At 48.6% G+C, this 23,396-nt stretch overlaps 1 protein-coding gene across 3 annotated transcripts in view; it reads left to right on the top strand.

The window, feature by feature from the left end:
- Positions 1-22,831, top strand: part of ST8SIA5 (ST8 alpha-N-acetyl-neuraminide alpha-2,8-sialyltransferase 5) — an 89,542-nt gene extending 66,711 nt beyond the window's left edge. For all 3 annotated transcript variants that reach the window (XM_011949350.1, XM_011949351.1, XM_011949349.1), the window contains 5 exons: positions 9,113-9,199; positions 12,353-12,497; positions 14,939-15,051; positions 19,203-19,295; positions 21,447-22,831. In XM_011949350.1, the coding sequence (XP_011804740.1) occupies positions 9,113-9,199; positions 12,353-12,497; positions 14,939-15,051; positions 19,203-19,295; positions 21,447-21,915 (907 nt within the window). In that variant the 3' untranslated portion in view covers positions 21,916-22,831. The remainder of the gene's footprint in view (positions 1-9,112; positions 9,200-12,352; positions 12,498-14,938; positions 15,052-19,202; positions 19,296-21,446) is intronic.
- The last annotated feature ends 565 nt before the right edge of the window (positions 22,832-23,396 follow it).

Here is a 23,396-nt window from a genome sequence, read left to right as displayed (position 1 = left end):
AGTTTCTTCATGGTTACTTCAAGGTCTGGACAGGAAGATTTAAGAAATCCTGTGAATGGGTCATCCTTCTGGGGAACTTCCCATCCCTCTACGCGTGTATTTTCTGTATGTTGGTGTTAGGTCCTATATCAGTTTGCTGTAACAAGGTACACAAAACTTAATTCTTCCACAATTCTGGAGGCCAGGGGTCTGAGATGAAGATACTGCAGGGTTGGCTTCTTCTGAGGCCTCTCTCCTTGGCTTGCCAATTGCCTTCTTCTCGCTGCGTCCCTATATGGTTACCCCCGGTCTGAGTCTTGTCTGTGCCCTAATCTCTCTTTGTAAGGGCATTGGTCATATTGGATCAGGGCTCACTCTAATGGCCTCATTTTAACTTCATTACCTCTTTAAAGGCCCTATCCCCACAGTAGCCCATGCCTGTAATCCCAGCACTTTGGGAGGCTGAGGCGGGTGGATCACCTGAGGTCAGGAGTTTGAGACCAGCCTGAGCAACATGGTGAAACCCTGTCTCTACTAAAAATACAAAAATTAACTGGGCATGGTTGCACGCACCTGTAATCCCAGCTACTCGGGAGGCTGAGGCAGGAGAATTGCTTGAACCCAGGAAGTGGAGGTTGCAGTGAGCCGAGATTGTGCCATTGCACTCCAGCCTAGGTGACAGAGCAAGACTCCATCTCAAAAATAAACAAACAAAAAAAGGCCCTATCTCCAAATACGGTTTCATTCTATGGTCCTGGCGGTTAGGACCTCAGCATATGAATTTTGGGGAGACACAGTTCAGCCCACAACAGCCCCTGTCACAGCTTCCATTTAGGGCTAGATTAGAAATTACCCAGGGCCATTGTTTTGAGCTCAGAACACAAACACTGTTCAGTGTGATGGGCGACCTCGTATGTCCCCAAGGTCTGACTGCACTCTCTTCAGAGAGGAACGTGAGAGACAGTCACCTTCCATTGATTCCACTTGCCATCCCTTGTCCCTGTTATGGACTCCCATTGGTGGTGTTTGGGCCTCTCCACTTTTGGCTTTGGTTCTCATCTCTGCCTCGGGGCACCCTCTCTGTCCCCAGGGGCTGGGCTCCTGGGGTGAGCAGCCATCCTAGCTGGGGCTCCTGGCTGAGCTGGGCTTTGCATGCCCTACGTCTTCTACAGCAGTTGCCCCTCTGTGGCCCCAAGCCCTGGGGATCTGAGAGGGAAGGAGAGGCTGGGCTGTTCATGGGGCACAAGTGTGTGTGCCTCCTTTCCTGAGTCTAGGCTGAGGGTCAGTAGGTCCTCCAGGGCTGAAATCGGAGAGCCGCAGAGGCCCGCCTCTGATCCGAGTGGTTCTGACATTATCTGGGGACCTGGGGGCTTCACTGTGTTCCAGTCCAGCGCCACGAGAAGGACTCATAGAGGGTCTGACCCTGAGTCCTCGGGAAAAGGTTAAAGCCCACCTGTGAATGGAGGGTCTGATGGATGCGCTCTGTCCCTTCGGGCCCGCAGAATGTCAGCTGGTGTTTTGTTTGAGGAGACAAGGAGGTGTGTGATTCATCTGGGAACGATTCTGATCCACAATTGCTGAAATCAGTGGTAAAAATCAGTCAGCCAGAAAATCCCCACATGGAAAATTCTTCCCTCCCTGACAGTGTCAGATACATGAAGAACGACTCCATGATGATTTGTTATGAAAACGCATTGTCACTAATTCTTATTAAAATTATTTACACCTGTCATCTAGAGCTCCTTTATTTTAAAATAAGAATCTTCAGTTGCTGCCTGTGCTCACACCCAGATGGGGGTCGTGCAGGATAATTCCCCAGGCCAGCGTCTCCCATCACCCTTCCCCATTTTTCTGCCACTGGGAACTCTGTGCTGAGCCCAGTACTGAGACCAAGGAATAAGCTGGGAGCAAAGGCCAGCTGGGTAAATGCCCACTCTCTGGACTGGGAGTCCCTTTTGTGCCACTGCAGTGTTCACAAGTCTGTGTCCTCTGCCAGGCGAAGGTTCCTGGAGGGCCAGGACCCAGGCTTAGGCATCTCTGAGTCTGGCCTTGTGCCAGCTCAGTACTCACGTGTTAAATGAATGAGTGGACAGAGGGAGTGGGTGAGACCCGGGTGCAAACAGGAGGCCATGGAAGAAAAAAGGGAGAAAGAAGAGTAAAGAAAGAACCACTCTCATTTCATTACAATTAGTGCTCAGCTCCCTCCCACATTTCCCCAGTTGAGGGGTATTACTATTTTTAGTCTGTCTATAGATTATCTAAGTAATCAATTTCTTGTTCTACCAAATATCAACAGTATCTCTTGATCCTGCACTGTGTAAGATAAAGATATTTAAATTATTCCTACTCTGCATTTCCCCCTCCAGCCTATGGCTTCAGTCATGCATGGGTTGACTTTTAAAATGACAAAGCTGGTAACGTTTGTCTTCTATTTGTAAACCATACCAAGCCCTTTTTGAGACTTTTTCTAGAGATTGACTCTAAAATTTGAAGAATAGCAAATAGTGTTTTCCATTACTGGGATGATGTAGATATTGTTCACTGAAGGCCAGGGAGGCACCAGACCTCCATCAACTTTCATGACCCTCTTGCTGGGTCATGTGGCTGTTGTTTTGAGGCTTCCTTTCTCTGCCTTCTGAGGTTGGATTCACCTTTGCTTAGAACCTATAGCTTCTTTTGTGTTTACTTCTTCCTTTTACTTCCACCCGTTCTCAAGTAAATACCAAGAAGTGACAGGTGGGAGGTAAGGTTTTGAGTTCTTTTGTGTCTAAATGACTGGATTCTTCCCTTTTACCTGATTGTTGGTGTGTTGGGTTGTTAGGTTGTTTGGATTGTTGGTGTGGTGGGTTGTTGGGTTGTTGGCTTGTTTGGCTTGTTGGTGTGGTGGGTTGTTGGATCGTTGGTTTAATTGTTGGTGTGGTGGGTTGTGGGATTGTTGTTGTTTTAATTATTGTTGTAGTGGGTTGTTGGGTTGTTGGTGTGGTGGATTGTTGGGTTGTTGGTTTGATTGGTGTTATGTATTGTTGGGTTGTTGTTTGGATTGTTAGTGTGGTGGGTTGTTGGGTTGTTTTGATTGTTGGTGTGATGAGTTATTGGATTATTGTTTTGATTGTTGGTGTGGTGGATTGTTGGGTTGTTTTGATTGTTGGTGTGGTGGGTTGTTGGGTTGTTGGTTTGATTGGTGTTATGTATTGTTGGGTTGTTGTTTTGATTGTTGGTGTGATGAATTATTGGATTATTGTTTTCATTGTTGGTGTGGTGGGTTGTTGGGTTGTTGGCTTGATTGTTGGTGTGTTGGGTTGTGGGATTGTTGGTTTGATTGTTGGTGTGTTGGGTTGTGGGATTGTTGGTTTGATTGCTGGTCTGGTGGGTTGGTATTTTAGGTGAAAATCATTTTCTCTTAGGATGTTGAAGACCTTCACTACCATCTTTTAGCATCCAGGGATACATGAGAAGCATGAGAATGGCTGTTTCTCCGGAAGTATCTGGTTTTTTTTCTCTGGAATCTTTACAGTTCTGAAATGTGGAACCTTTTCATTTGGAGTTTGTGTCCAGACTCTTCAACTTTCTCTCAAATCTTTTTATATTCCTTCTTATTTTTCTCTACAATCTAAGAATCCTATACTTCTGGACTGTACCTCTAGTACTCATATCTTTTTATTGTTGTTGAGATAAGGTCTTGCTCTGTCAACCAGGCTGGAATGCAGTGGTGTGATCATAGCTCACTGCAGCCTTGAACTCCTGGCCTCAAGCAATCCTCCTGCCTCAGCCTCCTGAGTAGCTGGGACTATAGGCACATGAAACCACACCTGGCTAATGTTTTTCAAACATTTGTTTGTAGAGATAAGATCTTGTTACATTGCTCAGGCTGGTCATATCTTGTAATTTTATCTTTTTTCACTCCTCTTTTTGCTTCCACGGAAAATCCCTTGACTTCATCTTCCAGCTCTTCTGGTGAACCCCTCCCCCACAAGAAGTCTTTCTTTGTACCCTAAGTAGAATATTTTTAAGTTCTATTTTGTCCCTCCAATAGTTGTCTTTGTGGTCATTTTATCTGATGGATTATCTTGGTCTCACTTCAGGTTGACCAGGTGACCCTTGGCTGTCTATCCATATTTAACCTTGAAATGAAAACTGATAGGAGTTCTGTGTCTGAAGTTGTTCATGATGCTCCTGGCCCTTTTGTTGCTAGAACAGCCAGATCTTTTAACTGCAAATGATAACTTTTTTTTTTTTTTTTCAACAGAGGAACTCATAGTCTGATTCCATCTCTCCTCCCCCTCTGCTGGACATTAAGCATTTGGCTACCATGGTTTTTGGTGGGGTAGGGGGAGTGTAGGCTTGATGGCTCTGCTTACAGACTCACAACTGAGTCTCATTTTTAGGGCCGTGCTCCCTCCCCATCCTCCACCCACCTCTTAGAATTTTCCATGTGCAGATTGGCTCTAGGTACTTTGGGCTGTGTCATCCTATCCTTGTGCCACTCCCTTGTACTTCCATACACTTGTTGAAATTTCTCTTCCACTGAGATGCCCTTCCCTGTCATTCTATTCATCTGTGGGCTTGTACCTTTTTTTATTCCTCTTCTGGAATGTTAGTGGTGTCTTGGGAGAAAGGAGAGAAGTGCCTGGGGTCAACCCTTCATCTTTAAAGTAAAGATAATCTCTGCATTTGTAAAGCAATTTGTAAAATCTTTTTACACGTATTATTCCATTTGAGCTCTCTGACAACCTTTGAGATTGGAAGGGCAGCAGCCAGCCATTATATCCATCTTACAGAAAAAACAGCTGAGTCTCAGCGAAATTAAATGACTTGCCCGAGGTTACATTGCAAGATTGGGATGGAGCCAGGATTCAAGACTGGATGTCCAGGCCCTGACCTTGGTCCAGGGTGTGATGAGGGCATTGGAGGCAGAGAGAGTAGGGCCCAGACACTGGTAACAGTAAAACTTGGAACCCTGCCTAGAGTGTTGCCAGGGCTGTGTTTCCAGAAGGCATTTGAAGCAGTGGCCATATAGGGTGCTGCTCTAGGGGCCTGTGGGTTGCAGAGAGTGGGGAGGGGCAGGGGGCATTGGGTGAGCCAGGGTGTTGCTGTATGATGGCACCACTCCCTCATACCCTGTGAGCTCCTGAGAGGGGAGGTTTGGGAAAGCTAGAAGGAAGGTTTGCCTTCTGTCAGCCAGGGTGGGAGGAGGAAAGCTGCCAGGCTGGTTCCTGTACCAGGGCCTTTGCACTCACTATTCTCTCTGCCTGGAATACACTTTTCCCAGATATTTGCACAGCTCGCTCCTGTGTCATTTCAGGTCTCTGTGCAAGGCTCTCCTCCTCAGGAAAGCCTTCCCTGATCATTCAATCTGAAACAGTCACTTCCCCGTCCATTTACCTTGCTTCACTTTCCTTCCCAGCACTTGCCACTTCCTGGCAAGGCATTATTTATTTATTTTCCATTTTCCTCCCCAGCTGATATGTAAGCTCCATGGAACCAAGGGGTTGTTTTGTTCACTACTGTATTTCTAGTTCCTGCCATGTGGAGATACTCAACAAATAGTGAGACTTGATTTGAACTCAGATGTTTCAATTAATTCATTAACTTATTGGTATACTCAACAAATATTTACCATGCATCTGCTATGTGCCTTAGCACTTGAGTTACAGTGATGAGTGCAGGCTTGATCCCCTGCCCCCATGGTATTTACTGTCTAGTGGGGAAGATCAGCAGTCATGATAGTTCATGGATTTTACAAAAGTGGAAAGTATAGGGGGCTGGGAGTGAGCACAGTCAAGGCAGTTCAGTTTAACAATACTAATAACTTATACTTACTGGATGCTTTCTGTGTGTCAGGTGCCATGCCTAGTCTTTTATCACATCATCTTATTTAATTATTTTAACAAATCTGGGAGGGCAAGAGACTATTATTACACCCATTTTATAAATGAGAAAACTGAGGCTCAGAGAGGTTAAATAACCAGCCTGAGGCCTCATAGTTAGCAGGTATCTGAACTAAGACTTGGGTCTTAGCCCAAGTCCCACTAGTTCCAAAATCCATGTATTTAGTTACTATTTTCCATGACTTTTCCTGCAATCACCCCTGCCCCACCAGCCATTGATTCTTCCCGTAGGGGAGGCTTGCCTTGTTTGAAGACACCTCTGATTAAACACAGGGACTCGCCTCTGCAAAATGAACCCTTTTTTAAAAAGGGCTTTTTTTTTCTTTTGAGATGGAGTCTTGCTCTGTCACCCAGGCTGGAGTGCAATAGCATAATCTCGGCTCACTGCAACCTCCGCCTCCTGGGTTCAAGCAATTCTTCTGCCTCAGCCTCCTGACTAGCTGGGATTACAGGCACACACTGCCATGCCCGGCTAATTTTTGTATTTTTAGTGGAGACAGGGTTTCACCATGTTGGCCAGGCTGGTCTCAAACTCCTGACCTCAGGTGATCTGCCTGCCTCGGCCTCCCAAAATGCTGGGATTACAGGTGTGAGCCACTGTTCCCAGCCTAAAAAGGGTTTTTAAAGTGGGTATTTGTTTTTTTTTTTTTTTTTTTTTAAATAATGGACCCCTGTAGGAACCTGAAGAAAGCTTCAGATTCTCCCCAAAGATATGCACATGGGTGGATAGACATGGAGTTTGCCTATAACAAAATCAGGGGGTACAGGCACTTCCTTTAGCCCTTCATTGCACCCCAGGGTAAGAGCCATAGTGATAGTAGTTTCTTGGTAACACTCAGCTCCTGAAGGCTGAGAGTTCCCATTTATGATCAAACCAGGACAGCTTCCTTTGAAGGGCTCCTTTCTACACCAGCACCCAAGACTAATGAGCTTCTTAGTGGTCCACAGGCAGGTGACCCCAAACAACTACAGAATGCCTGGCCCTGAAGTGGTGACTGTGCATGATCAAGAGAGATAAATCATGGTGCTGCCTTTAAGGAGTGTATGATCTGTCTACTTTTCACAGTTTTACTGTAGAATTACAATCTTTCGAACTACTCAATGGAAAAAGGATCCCATGATCCAATACTTTTCTTGGATATTCATAATATATGAGAACATATTAAGGTATCTGAGATGTCTTGCAGTAAAGAAAAGCATTTAACTTTATTTAGCTCAGCTTTCCCCAACAGTATTTGACCATAGGATCCCCTTAAAAAAAAAAAAAAAAAAAAAGGTGCATAATTCTTTGCCGAAGATCTAGAGTTCATCAGGAAGGGCTCGCCCAATTGTATAATGGGTCTTGTGATCCTTTACTTAAGAAGGAGTGGGTGCTGGCCTGGCTTGGGGAGCTTCCTGGATCTTTCTGGATCTCACGACTCTCACCAGGCCAGAGCCTCACTGGAATCTTCAATGGCAGGGATCCTAGAGAATTCTGGACATTTCTGTAGAATAGGAGAATTGCCCGCAAAACCAACAGTGAGTTAAAGGAGGAAGGAATTGGGCAGGATGCAAGAAACAATTTCTTAATTGAAATGGGGAAGGGGTAACTAAACATAGGGATAGGTAACAGAGATGCTAAAGCGTATCTGTGGCAGAGAGGGCTTGGGAATGTGGACATAGCTCTGAGATTAGGCACTGCTGAAAGAGGAGAGAAACCGGTAAGAAGGGTGAGCGACTATTTGAGGTTAATGTGCATGAGGATCTCATATTGGTTACTTAGTGTTTGTGGAAATTTGTATTTTTGATTTGGCTCAGTCGTTCAATTAATAAATATTTATCAAGTATCTATATTTTGCTAAGCACTGTTCTAGAAGCTGGGGATATGGCACTGAAACAATTATATGTATGCATAATTATAAATTAGTCAATGTAAATGTGTAAATTAAAAATGAGTTCTTTTTGCAGGTTTCGGTCAAAGGGAGAATGCTATGTGGTTTAGACATTCCCTTTCCTGAGAGTGCTTTAGAATGTCATGATGCTGAGATGTTTAAGTGCCAGTCAGCATAAAGCCTGGCGGAGGGTTGTTCAGGGAGAAGGGGCAGTCTCAGGTTTCTCATCTCATCTTTTCTGTCATTTGGAAACCGTGATCTGCCCTTGAGAAGGGAGAAAGAGAAGGGCATACCCTGCTCATGAGCCCTACTGAGTGCTGAACTGTGTGGGTGTTTGATGGATGTTCCACTGGGGTCTGACTCCCTTTATAGACAGATGTTCCCAAGAGAACTACGCAGGCCCTCGGGGGTGGGCATGTGAGGAAGAAGGTTTCAAAGTTTCTGAGATTTGTTTTAATCAGTTATGGTGGGACACACGGACATGAAAATGACCATCATGAAGTAAGACGTTATACTCACAGAGCCATAGAAACAGGAGGCACGCCCTGCAGGGCAGCCCCAGGGCCAGTCAGGAGGCAGCAGTGAGGGCAAAGCGTGGGTGAGACTATTGAGGTTTTCGCGGGAAGGAATGGACAAGGCAGGGTCGGCAGGGTAGCCAGGTTTAGGACTGGCTAGTGTGAATAATTCTGGCAGGCTCTGAGGCATAGGGACTGCCTCTGGTTGTCTGATACCTGGCCCTGGGGTGGTTAGGGTAGGGGGTGGGAGGAGGGGGATGGTGTCCTGTCAGTGAGGAGGTTGAGGGTGTGGGCTCTGATTGGTTGGTTTGCACATGAAAGGCATGCTTGCAGGACAGTTGTTTGCTGACTAGGAATTAGCAAGGCACCAGGTGCCAGAGCATCAGAAATATAGAAAATAAGAAAATACCAGCTGGGCACGGTGGCTCACACCTGTAATCCCAGCACTTTGGGAGACCGAGGTGGGAGGATCCCTTGAGGTCAGGAGTTCGAAACCAGCCTGGCCAACATGGTGAAACCCCATTGCTACCAGAAAGTACAAAAATTAGCTAGGCATGGTGGCGTACCTGTAGTCCCAGCTACTTGGTAGGCTGAGGCACGAGAATCACTTGAACCCCAGAGGTGGAGGTTGCAGTGAGCTGAGATTGCATGATTGCACTCTGGCCTGAACAACAGAGTGAGACCCTGTCTCAAAAAAAAGAAAAAAGAAAAAAGAAAAGAAAAGAAAACATGGTCAATGCCAAGGGCCAGCCCTGGAACTGGACTCGGCTGTGGGAGATCAGGAGGGAGCATTTCTGGGAATGATCGCACTCTGTCCTACCTGCCCCGCTCACGTACTCTTCTGTCCTCTACTCCCAAGGGTGAAGCAGTCAGAGCTGTTCGACAGGTGGAAGAGCCTCCAGATGTGCAAATGGGCGATGAACATCTCTGAGGCCAACCAGTTCAAGTATCTATGATTCGTCTGTCCTCCCTTCTCCTTGTGTGGTTCTCCTCACTGCCACCTCTTCCAGTCTCCGTCATCCTGCAAGGCCCAGCTCTCAGTGGGCATCTTCCCTAGAGCAGGCCCTGACTGGGCTGAGGAATCTGGGCAGTGTGGGGGACTGATTCAACATGCAGGCTGAGGCGGGCACCTTGCCCAGGTGCCGTCTTCCACCTTCTCTCCCTCAGTCCTTGCAGCAGCCTTGCGAGGTTGGTGGTGCCATCTCCAGTACACAGCTGAGGTTCACTGAGGCTATTAGCAGGGAAGCATGTGCCACTGGTCTCTGGCAGGCCTGTGTGAAGGCGCATTACGCGTTCTCTATGGCCTCCTAGTCCTCACCTCCCCTGTCCTGGGGCAGCCACTCTGACCCAGTGACTTCTCTCCTTCTCAGAGCGCTTGAGTTCTTCCAGCCTCCACGAGACATATGAGCCCTGCTGCAGATTATTTTATAAATGCTGTCTAACCAAAATGAGCAGATCATAAACTCCCAGAGAGGTAAGAGCTGGATCTTAAAGTTCTCCTGTGGGAACTCAGCACATAATAGATATCCAAAAATTCTTTTTGATGGATAGTAAACTTTAGGGTCTTCTCCATCTCTAAAATTCTATGAGCTTATGGGATTATTTTAGTGCAGGTAGACCTTATTTTATGGAGTTGATGTGATCTGGCAATTTGTGTCTGTACTGGATTTCAGCACTCAGGTCCAAGTTTAAATGTACTGAGGAGCTCTAAGCATGAAGGAGTCCTGCATGAGAGATTGTGAAAAGCAAAGATGACTAAGCTTTTTCTTTATAAATCGTTTGTTCCAATTTGCTGCAGCTCCAGATGAAATCTAGAGGTAGAGTAGTAGTTTTAAGAGGCACATTTTCAGAAATGTGAATGTTTAAAGTGATAACACTTGAAGATCAGGTGCCAGAGGCCTCTGGGAGACTACAGAGACCCAGCAAAGGCCTGGCAGTAGTTTGCAGAGACTCACCTATCATAAAAAACAGAACATGAGCTTGAGCAAAGTGCTGGGAGAGTAGAGAATAGATCCATAATCTGTGCTGCCAATTGGCCCCTTAGAAACGTTACCGTGCACACTGCACAGAGGTGCCCCTGGGGGCGAGTGAGACCTGGCACGCTGAGAGTATGGCTGATAAAACACTCAGTCTGGACCAGTTCAGTGAGAGGCAAAAGCCTGTTGTCCAGGCTTAGGACAGAATAGAAGTCTCAGCAGTAGACCAGGCGCGGTGGCTTATGCCTATAATCCCAGCACTTTGGGAGGCCGAGGTGGGCGGATCACAAAGTCAGGAGTTCGAGATCAGCCTGGCCAACATGGTGAAACCCTGTCTGTACTAAAAATACAAAGAAATTAGCCAGGCGTGGTGCTGCACGCCTGTAGTCCCAGCTACTTGGAAGGCTGAGGCAGGATAATCGCTTGAACCCGGGAGGTGGAGGTTGCAGTGAGCGGAGATCACGCCAATGCACTCCAGCCTGGGCGACAGAGCGAGACTCCATCTAAAAAAAAAAAAGTCTCAGCAGTGGGACTCACATATCTCAGGAAACATGAAGCAACAGGGAAATTATGTGGCAAGAGAAAAACAGGGATGAGTGTGGGAGCCTTTGGCAGGGACAAGACAGCACAGTGCAGGGGTGGAGCTCTGGGCATGAGGGGTGTGGAGCAGTTTCAGGTGTGAGAAATGGCAGTGACATCAGGCTTTGCCATGCTCTAAGTGAGAAAACCTTCCAGGCTGGTCATTGCCTCCCTTTGCTCTCATTTCAAGCTCATGAAACAATGATGAGATGCTTCATTCAGGCTGGCAGGAACCTGGTGCCATGAGGGAGTGGCAGGTGGGTGTTAGAAGGCAGGCATGAGCATTCCAGTTACAGGAAAGGAATCCTGTAACTGAGGCCTTCTCCCACCCTGCTGCCTGCAAATAGGCACGCTGACATTCTGGTTTGTATATCCATCGCTCATGAGCTTGGTTAGTGTGAGTAAGTCTCCCTCAATAGGAGTGCTCTTCAGTAGGCTGACAAGACTGAGCTTCTGAACTAGCAAAGCTAAAAGGCCCAGATGCTGGTTTGTAATGCCAACCCATGGCCCTGCCTTGCCAGGCCTTTGGCCTCCTCTCTGGGAAGCCTTAAGTTACATTCTGAAACCCAGCTCTCTACAGGAAATTCTGCTCTCTGTGACTGGGAGCCAGCTGGGCTTCCCAGTGAAGTACCTGCAAGAGATGAAATAAAAAAAAAAAAAAAAAAATTATAGGCTGGGCATGATGGCTCACACCTGTAATCCCAGCACTTTGGGAGGCTGAGAGGCTGAAGCAGGTAGATCACCTGAGGTCAGGAGTTCGAGACCAGCCTGGCCAACATGGAGAAACCCTGACTTTACTAAAAAAAAAAAAAAAAAAATTAGTTGGGCATGGTGGTGCATGCCTGTAATCCCAGCTACTTGGGAGGCTGTGGCAGGAGAATCGCTTGAACCCGGAAGGTGGAGATTGCAGTGAGCAGAGATCGCACCATTGCACTCCAACCTGGGCATCAGAGTAAGACCCTGTCTCAAAAAAAAAAAAAAAAAATTATAAAACCTTTCTTGCTTTGGCAAGCTGCAATCACAAATTACACAGGATTAGAGGTAGAAGAGCCAAGCCTGCATGAAGAAAGTAGGGCCCAGAGAGAGAGAGACACCTTCCAGTAGCCTCACAACTGGTCGGGGCAGAGCAGAAGCAAGAATCCAGGCCTCTTGACACCAGGACTGCAACCCAAGTTTCCATGCCAGGCCTGGCTTGGAGCTCTTCAGAAAGCTCCTCCTCACCCTCTGTTAGTGGCCAGGACTTGGGCTCCATGGAGGAGTTCCGTCAGTGCAGACAGGGGCAGCTGGGTGGGGCTTCATGGAAAGAAACCTGGCCTCAGGGGCCTTGGGAGAGGCGTTGAAAAGGGAGGGGACAGCATGAGCAGAGGTGCAGGGTGGGTGCGAGCCTGGGAATGAGTGGGCAGGAGAGGCCTCGGCTCCATGCAGGGTGGGGGTGAGCGTGGGGATGGGTGGGCAGGAGAGGCCTCAGCTCCACCCCTCTGTACTTCATGAGGCTGTGCTCTGCCCTGCATCATGTCTTTCCTGCCTGTCTCCCTGCCTGGCAGGTCCACTCTGTCCAGGTGCTGCAACGCCCCTGCCTTTCTCTTCACTACCCAGAAGAACACTCCCCTGGGGACAAAGCTCAAGTATGAGGTGGACACCAGCGGCATCTATCACATCAACCAGGAGATTTTCCGCATGTTTCCCAAGGTGCTGCTTTGGGCAGGGGCGGTCTGGGTGAGGCGAGGGAGCCGGCCCCTGTAGCCCTCCGTGGCAATGTCCCTGGGGTTTTTCATGACTCACTCACTGTCCTCTGGACTCAGTCGTCTTGGTCCTGGTTGACCAGTTGTCTGAGGTGCAGTAGCCCACCCTCTGGGTTTCTTTGGGGGTTCTGAGAACCATGAATGCCAACTGGCTATGATTTGAGTGACTTTTGGCGAGAAAGTGACTAGAAAATTCTGGGTATTGCATTACTTGTAGAGGATATCCTGCAGATATGGGAGAGAATGACGACACATTTGTCCCCCACCTGAGGTAGGCACAAGAGCAGAAACACATGCAGAGGCTGTGAGCACAAGAAAGAACCACCCAGTGCAGATCTAGACTCTGAAAGGTTCAGCTCACTGGATGACCGTGGGCAGATATTTTGTCTTTCAAAACTTCAGTCTTCTTATTTGTAACACCAGGGTTTGGACTATGAATAGATTTGGCTGATTATAACAGAACATCTAAAATATCAGAGACTTAATCAAGATAGATATTTATTTTTTTCCTTTCACATAACAGAATTCTGGAGGTAGGCGGTACAGGGCTGGCATGGTGGCTCCCTGGTCATGGAGGACCACAAAATGAGTGAGCCATAGACCTGAATGGTTTAGTTCACTGACCTTGGCCATTGAGGACCGCAGTGAGTGAGCCACAGACGTGAAATGTTCAGATCACCGATGCTGCGCACCTGCAATCACCTGGACTGACTGTTGGTGCAGACTCACTGCACTACTGTCAGAGAAGGGGCGCTGGAACCTGCACTTTCAGCCAGTTGTGGCAATTACCCAGGTGTGGTGGTGTATGGACTCTGAAGAGGAGGAAGGTTGCATGGGTGTGTTCATAACCACATCCAGGAGAGCTCTGGGCCCAGGACAGCACTTAGTGAATGTAGTTTATAGAAATTCTGAGTGGGGGCATGTGGAGGTCTTTTTGGATGAAATCTGAAGGCCTTGGCTGCCTTGCTTCTTGGCTGAGTGTGAAACAAAGCCCAGAGTTCCCTGCATTCTGTGACTGGTACCAGAGTGTATAGGTAAGACTCATGCATTCTGGGGATGTAGGGGAGGACAAATGTGTTCTCATTCACTGTGGCCCTAAGGGAGGATGGTATTGAGCCACCTTTACAAGGTGGGTCTTACAAGGCCTGTGAGGCTGGTGACAGCAGGTGACTTGCATCTCACTCAGGTAATGCCAGTGGGTGTAACACAACTTAGTATGACATACAGATCCAAGGAGAGCCGGGGTATGGACCGCTGAAGCCCAGGGACAGACAGCAGGGCTCACCAGACAGTCTCCAGAATGCGCCAGGCAGTAACTGTTTTAGGATTTGCAGTTCATAGTCTCTCTGTCACTGCTACTCACCTCTATCATTCTAGCACAAAGCAGCCACAGACATGAGTAAACAGATGAGAGTAGCTATGTTCCAGTAACACTTTCAATCGTATTAGATGCCAAAATTCGAATTTTACATAGTTTTCATGTATCACAAAATCGTTTCTTCTTTGGGTTGTTTCCAACCACTGCATTCCTGGCTTGCAAGTTACACAAAAACAGACGGTAAGCCAGATGTGGCCCATGGGGTGTATGTAGTTCGCTTGTCCCTGAATTAAAGCAATGCGACATAGAATCACATTTCCTGAACTTCCCTAAATATAAGTGTCTCTTTGTGTTTGTAAAAAATTCAGCTTCCCAGCCTCCTATCTGTGAGACTCTGATTCTATGGTGCTGGGATGGAGCCCAGAAATTTATATTTTCAGAAAGTATCCCAGGTAGTTCTTAACTTACAGAAGTTTAGGAAACACCCATATAGAACATAATAAACTTTTGATGATTTTTCTGAAAATGACTGGTTTTTTTTTTTTTTCCTTTCTCTTGTACAAGTCTAATAGTGCAGTTTACTCACCCACTGGCTGTGAGATGCCCCTGTTTTCCTGCTCACTGGGCCTGTCCATCCAGAGAAAATGGACCATGAATAAGGACAGTCTCCCACAGAAGTCCCCCTTAAATTTAGCTTGATTCCTGATGGTCCCAGGGCAGCGTGATTCTCCACGAGACCCCACCTGGCTGCTGGTCCCACCTGAAGCACAGGCTGCAGGCCTGGCCCATTTCGTGCAGGACTGCCAGTTGCTGTGTGCCAGGAGGAAAGCTGCCCAGCAGGCCCTGGGCATCAGGGATGGGAGTGGCCTTTGGGGCCATCTAATAGTAACAAAGACTCTCGATCACTCTACCCATCTGTAAAGTGGAAAGCCGCTTTCCTCCCACATTCCCCACAAGGCTGCCTCTTGGGGCCAGGAGCTAACAGGGGTAGGTGTGCTTGCAGAGGTGAGAGTCGCAGGTGGAGGCAGGGGGTGGCTTGGCTCTGACAGCTTTGCCTTTGCCTCCCCCAGGACATGCCCTACTACCGATCCCAGTTTAAGAAGTGTGCTGTGGTGGGCAACGGAGGCATCCTGAAGAACAGCCGCTGCGGGAGGGAGATCAACAGCGCCGACTTCGTCTTCCGGTAAAAGAAACCCTGGCACTGCCCTTGCCACTACCCCGTGGCCCTCCTCCTCCATATTCTTCCCTGGTGCCCCAGTGCTACCGTTTAAGCAAGTAATCCCCACTCCCCACCCCTGCAGACCCTCAGGTCTGGGATATCCCTTCTTCTCTCCAGCCCCAACCCTTTGGGGAAGTTGTTAAACTCCCAGGTCCTCAGTGTCCACATCTGCACAATGGGAGCTATGTTAAGAGCAAAGGGCATCACAGATTTGAAGGCACTGAGGACTCAGGAGCTTGCAGCTGTGTCCGGAGGTCCTCTGGGCACCATCTTCTTGGGTGAGTGCTACCCTTCCAGAAGCACTGGTGGAACCAGGGCACCCTTGTGGCAGACACCAATATTGGCTTCACCCTGGCTTTAACTAAGCCAGAGACTGGTCCTTGCACTTCTTCCTTACATAAAGCCCCACTCTTATCTCTTAGTGAATCTTCATTTATATCTTTAGCCTGGGTGAAGAAGGTGGGTTGAAAATAAGAGCTTAAAGCAAAGAGACTTGAGTCTGCAGTGGGGTCACATGAAGCATGGATCCACAATCATCGGGCCACTCAGTAGGTGTCAGGTTGGGGAGGGTAGAGCAGGTTTGGTGTGATTTGAGGTCCTAAAATAAAGGGACTCCTGCATATTTTGGGTTCTTGGATGTCCAACCCCAGCCTCTGTCTGTAGAAGAAGGAAGACTTGGACACCCTGCGTCACCTGCTGTCACAGGTGGAGTGTGAGAGACACACCTCTCTCTGTGATCTGGAGTCTGCCCACGTGCTCCCTGTGGATGCCTAGTCCAGTCCAGCATTGAAGGTTAAGCTTCCTCCAACACTGAAATCTCTGGCCCTCACTGAATCCTTAGCCCAGCCACATTCCTGCCAGGGGAGGCAGGGAAAGCCTCTTTCAAGATGGTCTTTTGGGGAGAAGCCAAGGTCTATGGGGTCTCCCTGAACTTTGATCCAGGCTCCAGCATTGCTAGGCATATGACCTCAGGAATGTCATGTCATCCTTCTGGGCCTTGTTTTCCTCATCTGCAAAATGGGGATAAGGATAGCAGCTCCATCAGTTTTGGGATTAAATGACATAATGATTGTATAACTCTTAGTACCTCCAGCACTGGACACACCATTAGAGCCCAGTGAATGCCAGCAACTGCCCTCCAGGTCCTGTTCCCTCTGGCTGGAATGCTGTCTCCCCAGCCCCTGCATCCTGCTTTGCCAACTGCCACTTGTCCTTCCAAGCTTAGCTCAAGAATCACCCACTCCTTCCCTGGCTAAACCCACTTGCACCCTCTTCTGGGCTCCCACGGAACCTGGTGTCCACCTCTCATGCGGCCTTTAACACCCAGCCGTATAACCAGGGACCCGCTGAGTGGTCTCACTCTTGCAGATTGGAAACACACAGAGAACTTCTGTTTACAGTAACTGATATAATTGGTACAACATAACTACTCAGAAAAATGAGTCTTCAATGAAGGAATGAAGGCGTGAATGAAAGAATGGACTTCAGTGATTTTCAGGGCTAAGAAGTGGAGCGTATAGTGGTTCTGTCCACAGGCTCTGAAGCTGGGGAGCCTGGTTTGAGTTAGAAAAAGTTGTGTTACTTTGCATAAGTTACCTAGCCGCTACACCTTTATCTCCTAAAATGAAAGATGAGGATGATAATAGTACCTACCCGTTGGGGTCAGTATGAGGAATAAATGAATTAATGTTTAAAATCTTCAAACAATGCGGAACACATACTAAGTTTTATTATAATGAAAATGTTATTTAAAAATATTCCTCTCATTTTACAGATGAAAAACAATTTTTTGGGAGGGGATGATATTCCTTGCTAGGGTCATGGGGCTAGTCATAGTCAGAAATGGGATATAGTTCTGGTCTTGCATTCTTTCTGTGATATCACATCATTTCCCTAGCTCAGTCATATGACAGTAAAGCATCTCCCTCAAAGGGGCTAGTCTCTTGTCCCACCACCTAAGATCTGTTAAGATCTGTGAGAGCACACAGTTGTGTTTGCTAGTTTTGGAAATGCTGTGGGCCCTTCCGTTCTCGTCGTCATCATCGTCAGAGCAGTGCAGCAGCAGCAAAGCCTTGCTGGGTGCTTGTATGTGCATGGGAAGATGCCCTGAGACTCCATCCTGTTCTAGGCATGTCCGTGTGCTCCCCAGCTTCAGAGCCTGTGGACAGAACCACTATACGCTCCACTTCTTAGCCCTGAAAATCACAATAGCATGTCCATGGATGCTATTGTACTGGGAGCGAGACCTGGGCTTGGAGTCAGGCCCGTCCTTCACCCTGCCTTGACCCTCTGAATGCCTAGTTTCTCATTTGCAACACAGGGAGCCTAATATCTGCCACTCAAGGTTATTGATGTCTCATATAATCCTATGAAAGTTCCTGGCATGCCACAGATGCTCAAAAAAAATGGCAATTGACTGTAGACACCCCTGACTCCCCCGCTCAATCTTTAGCGATAATATAAAACCTGCCTTTCATAGTGGTCTGATAGACAGGGGTGTGGTTGGATCATAAAGTAGGTGAAAGTCATGGTCCTGTTATAGAGGGTTCTTCTGCACAGTTATTCCTTAAACCCATGGCTTCCCCTTGATGAAGGGCCGCATTCTTCACATGGCCCACCGTCCCTTATAGTCTGGCCCCTTCTTCCCTCTCTGCCCTCAGCTTGTACCATTCCCACCTTGCCTGTGCTCCAGTCACCAGGCCACAGTCACTCCTGGGTGCTTCATGTTCTCATCTACCACAGGACCTTTGCACAGGACCTGTGTCTGGAATGCTCATGAGTTCCATGTTCACCCAGCTAACACCTGCTTATTTCAAAATTTATTATTCATCCATTCATTATGTAGTATTTGATGTGAAGAATATTTGCACCACCTAAGTATGAAGCAAAACAATAAAATGAATATTTGTAGAACAACCACTTGATTTTAGAAGTTGAATGTTTATATCGAGCCTTTGTATCAACTGATGTGCTCCTTCTCATTCTACCTCTGTTTCCCCCAACAGGTGTCGCTACCCTGAATTGAGTACTTAATCATTCTCTCATTGTTAAAAATTGTTTTGTCATATGTAGATGTACCCCTGAACAATGTATTGTTAAACTATGCTTGTTTGGGGCTGTATTCGTTTCCTATTGCTGCTATAAAAAATACTACCAAATTAGTGGTTTAAACAACACAGATTTTATTATCTTACAGTCGTGGAGGTCAGAAGTCTCACTGGACTAAAATCAAGGTGTCTGCAGAACTGCATTCCCTTCTGGAGGCTCTCAGGGAGAATCTGTTTCCTTTTTCAGCTTCTAGAAGCTCCTTGTATTCCTTGGCTCATGGCAGAGCCCACAGTGGAGTATCTTCCAGTCTCTTTCTCTGACTCCAATTCTGTTGCCACATATTTTCTTCTTCTCCCTGGTTGTCATATCACCTCTTATAAAGACACTTGTGATGACACTGGACTCCCCCAGATAACTCAGGGCAATGACTCCATCTCAAGATCCTAAACTTAATTGCAGCTGCAGAGTCCCTTCTGCCACGTAAGGCTGCATTGTCACAGGTTCCAGGGATTAGGACGTGGACACCTTTGGGGGCTATTACTCTTCCTACTATGGGGCTTTCTACAAATGGTGGTGACTTGCTTTTGCATGCAATATGTGTTGCATTTCTAAGATACATCTTTGAATATATCCCATGTTTATTTAGCCCTTCTCCTGCCACAGGACTTTTGCTCACTTCCTCCTTCAGACCTCAGCTCAAGCATTGCTTCCTCAGGGAAGTCTTGGCTCTCTAGAAAAGGAGATGCTCCCCTGCCACCTGTCCTCTGAGAGCCATAATCCCATCCTCCAGAGGTCCAGGGACTATCCAAGCTTGTAACTGCATTTTACATCTGGTGGTTTATCTGCCCCATGTGTCTGGAACTTCAGCAAGGCCTGTTGGCTGTCCCAGTGCCTGATAAGGAGCAGAAGAACGACTGTCTTACCACCTGGCCACAGAGAACCCGCCTAGCTGGTTGCTGTTGCATCCCTCTGCCCACATGATCACCATCCCTCCCCTCCCCTTGGGCCTTCCCCAGCCTGACCTATTGAATGACTGACGACCTTGGGCTGCCTCTTCTCTTCTGCAGGTGCAACCTGCCCCCCATCTCAGAGAAGTATACCATGGATGTGGGGGTGAAGACGGATGTGGTCACTGTGAACCCCAGCATCATCACAGAGAGGTCAGTGGCCCTCTTTCTAGAGCTGCACTGTCCAAAATGGTAGCCAATAGTCACATGCAGCTACTGGGCACCGGAAGTGTGTCTAGTCCAGATGGAGATGTGCTGGCTATGAGTGTAAAACACACACTGGGTTTCAAAGACTTAATACAAAAACAGGATAATGTCTAATTAACTTGTATTAATTACATGTTGAAGTAATAGTATTTTCGAAATAGTGGGTTAAAGAAAATATAAAAACTTCACCCATTTCTATTTTTTCACATGTGCTTACTCGGACATGGTTAAATTCCATATGTGGCCTGCATTATTTCTTTTGGACAGTGCTGGTCTACACAGCCTTCACCTAGAGAGGGGCAGGACAGCTTTCCAGGGTGTGACCAGGGTGGGCAGCTCCCTACTTGGCTGTGTCCAGGTGGTACTGGGGAGAAGCTCACACTGAGATCTCAGCTCCCCTCCTGGCTCCCCTCTTCTCATCTCCCACTGTCCCCTCCTCTTACATGTCCTCTGACTTGGTTGGTGTGACTATGCCCAGGGCTAGGGTTTCAACACTTCCCCTAAAACCTTCCAGATGAACTTTCACAGATGAACTGCATGCTGCAGGTGTACAAGAATGCATCGGTGCTGCTGCCCACCTTCTACAACACGCACAACATGGATGTGTCCATCCATGTCAAGTACATGCTGGATGACTTTGAGTCGCCCAAGCTGTCTACTACTTCCACCCGCAGTGCATGGTCGGTGTGTTGCGCTACTGGCTCAGCCTGGGGGTGTGCGCCAAGCACATCAGCACCGGCCTCATTCTGGCCACCGCGGCGCTGGAGCTCTATAGGGTTCATCTGGACGGTTTTAGGGGGAATTGTTGAAACACTAGCCCTGGGCATAGTCACACCAACCAGGTCAGAGGACATGTAAGAGGAGGGGACAGTGGGAGATGAGAGGAGGGGGTCATTGAATTGGATCAGATGCCCAGGGAACAGCTGTTTAAGGGGCGGGAAGAGACAGAAAAGTCACCGAGTGAAGGAGTGCTCAGCGATGAGAGAGACGGCCCAAGAGGGAAGGCTGCTTAATGTAAAGAAACTGGGGCCAGGCATGGTGGCTCATGCCTATAACCACAGCACTTTGGGAGGCTGAGGCCAGAGTGTGGCTTGCGGCCAGGAGTTGGAGACCAGCTTGGGCAACATCGCAAGTCCCTGGTCTCTACAAAAAATTAAAATAAAAAAAAAAATAGCCAAGTATTGTGATGCACACCTGTAGTCTCAGCTACTCAGGAGGCTGAGGTGGGGGGATTGTTTGAGCCCAGGATTTCGAGGCTGCAATGAGCTATGATTGCACTACTGCACTCCAGCCTGCATGACAGAGCAAGACCCTGTGTCTAAAAACAACACACTAGTATGTGAGAGATAAACGGAGGCTGCAGGAGAAGAAGCTTCTGAGCCAGGACAGGCAGCCGCATTTGGGATTGGTTCCTGGGGATCTTGAGGATGACAGTACAGGTGAATGGAGTGAGGCCTCCAGAGCAAGCCTCCACTCCGGCAACCACTTCCCTGATGAGCCTCCCTTGGGCCACCCTCATCCTTTTGGGTTCAGCATTGCCCTGCCCCCTGCAGCCACACCCTGGATATCTGTCCCTTTGGATCCCAACTGCCCTCTCCTGCACCCACTTACAAAAACTCTGCTGCCCCTGAGAGAGGTCTCATCTTCATCTGCACAGGTGCGTGAGGTGTCAGGAGGCAGGTGGCCTTATAAGTCCCTTCCGTCCTTTGTTTTTTTTTTTTTTGGAGACGGAGTCTAGCTCTGTCGCCCAGGCTGGAGTGCAGTGGCGCGATCTCGGCTCACTGCAAGCTCCGCCTCCCGGGTTTACGCCATTCTCCTGCCTCAGCCTCCCGAGTAGCTGGGACTACAGGCGCCCGCCATCTCGCCCGGCTAGTTTTTTGTATTTTTTAGTAGAGACGGGGTTTCACCGTGTAGCTCAGGAAGGTCTCGATCTCCTGACCTCGTGATCCACCCGTCTCGGCCTCCCAAAGTGCTGGGATTACAGGCTTGAGCCACCCTTCCGTCCTTTGTAAAGCCCCAGGGTGCAAGGAGTGGGGAAGCGAGGGGCGTGGGGGCACGAAGGAGTGGGCGCTCACCTCTCACTCGCGCCCTGCGCAGGTTCCACAAGCTGGAGAAGTGGCGGCGGCCGTTCTACCGCGTGCTGCAGGTGTACGAGAACGCGTCGGTGCTGCTGCCCGCCTTCTACAACACGCGCAACACCGACGTGTCCATCCGCGTCAAGTACGTGCTGGACGACTTCGAGTCGCCGCAGGCTGTCTACTACTTCCACCCACAGTACCTGGTCAACGTGTCGCGCTACTGGCTCAGCCTGGGCGTGCGCGCCAAGCGCATCAGCACTGGCCTCATTCTGGCCACCGCGGCGCTGGAGCTCTGTGAGGAGGTGCACCTTTTCGGCTTCTGGGCCTTTCCCATGAACCCCTCGGGCCTCTACATCACTCACCACTACTATGACAACGTCAAGCCGCGTCCCGGCTTCCACGCCATGCCCTCCGAGATCTTCAACTTCCTGCACTTGCACAGCCGAGGCATCCTCCGCGTGCACACGGGCACCTGCAGCTGCTGCTGATGGCGGCTCACCAGGCTGCCCGGCAAGCGGCGCATTCTCTCCTGCTGTCCCTCCTGGTTGAACTGGGAGTCCCGAACCGGGCAGCGTGGGGACCTGGCGTTCAGACTGTCTCTCCCTCCGTAGTTCAGTTCTGTACTTGGATACTGGGGTGGGGAGGCAGGTTTGGGAACCGGGGCAGAGTCAGCTCTGTGCTGAGCCTCCTGGCCTGGCCCCCACCGGTGCATCCGCCCAGTGCCTCCACCTGCCCTGGCTAGCATGCTGCTGGACCACACCCCAAGATCAGGGGCCCTGGGGACTGCAAGTGAATAAAGCACATTTCCACCCAATTTTGTCATCCGAGACAGAGCACAAACTGCAGACCCTTGTTGCAGCTGAAGGAAGGCCCTACAGAGAATGAAATCCAGGGCAGAGACAGTACACTTCACAGGACACTTGAGCACAGTCAAGATTTTATTCGCACTTTTGGTTCCTGAGTTTTATATCGAGGACTCAGCTATGAATTGCTATCTAAATCTCAGAGCTTAGAGGCCAACCCAGTGACCAGACCTTCGAGTGAAGAAAGTGATCTCAAGAGGTCCAGGGACTTAACAGCCAAGCCACACCACCTGACACGTTCTTCCGTGACACAGAGAGATCTAACGCAAGGCCTGGGTTATGTCTTGGTTGAGACATCACCTGAGAAGCACCACATCCTTTCAGACACATCCTCGGACACACACGCAGTCTTGGTGCCCCCAGATTCAATCCTACGTTAGTTCTTTTGATGAGAAGGAAATAAACCAGCCACTTGCACTATGGCTTCCAAGCCAATGTTATTGACTCAATAAGTGCTTAGCGATTGACCTCCTCTTCTGTCTCCCTATTTTCAGCTCCATTTAAACCAGGAGTTATGTATAAAGACCTCTTCCTCTCATGTCTCTGAATCCTGCAGAATCCTGCTGTATCGTGTTCCTCAGTCAGAACCATAGGCTCTGGGCTGGAAAGCACTGACGTGTCAGGTGGTGAGCTTAGCAGAGAGAAGTGAGTTGTGGCCTCCGACACCAGCATCACTGAGGCTTCTGCTGGGAAGACGGGACTTCTCACAGCCAAGCCTGGGCTTGGGGCAGTCAGTCGGGCTTAGGCAGAGAGGGGTTCACATGTCATTTCACACCTGAAATTAATTCCCTTTGCTTCTCCCTGTGGTGCTTCCACCATAAATGGGACGGTGTCTAAGAGACACTTGGTGAACTGCCTTAGAACTTAGCTTTGTGGAACTATAGGATGTGAGTGCTGGGAGGAGGACTTCAGCCCACCTGCCTGGCTACCTGTCTCCCTCCCTCCTTCCTTTCTACCTCCCTCACTTCCTCTTTTCTTCCTCCCCTTAAACATTTCTGGAAAGCCTATTCTGCTTTGGTCTGTGATGGGACTTAGGAAGACATGAAGATAAACAAAGACATTATCTGTATCTTCTGGGAATGCAGGGCCCAGAGACTATAGGCCCA

This window comes from Colobus angolensis, unplaced genomic scaffold (assembly GCF_000951035.1).
Source record: "Colobus angolensis palliatus isolate OR3802 unplaced genomic scaffold, Cang.pa_1.0 Scaffold299, whole genome shotgun sequence".
NCBI classification, from domain to species: Eukaryota; Metazoa; Chordata; class Mammalia; order Primates; family Cercopithecidae; genus Colobus; species Colobus angolensis.
The sequence above is the reverse complement of the archived record's forward strand: the minus strand, read 5'-3'. Positions and strand labels throughout refer to the sequence as shown.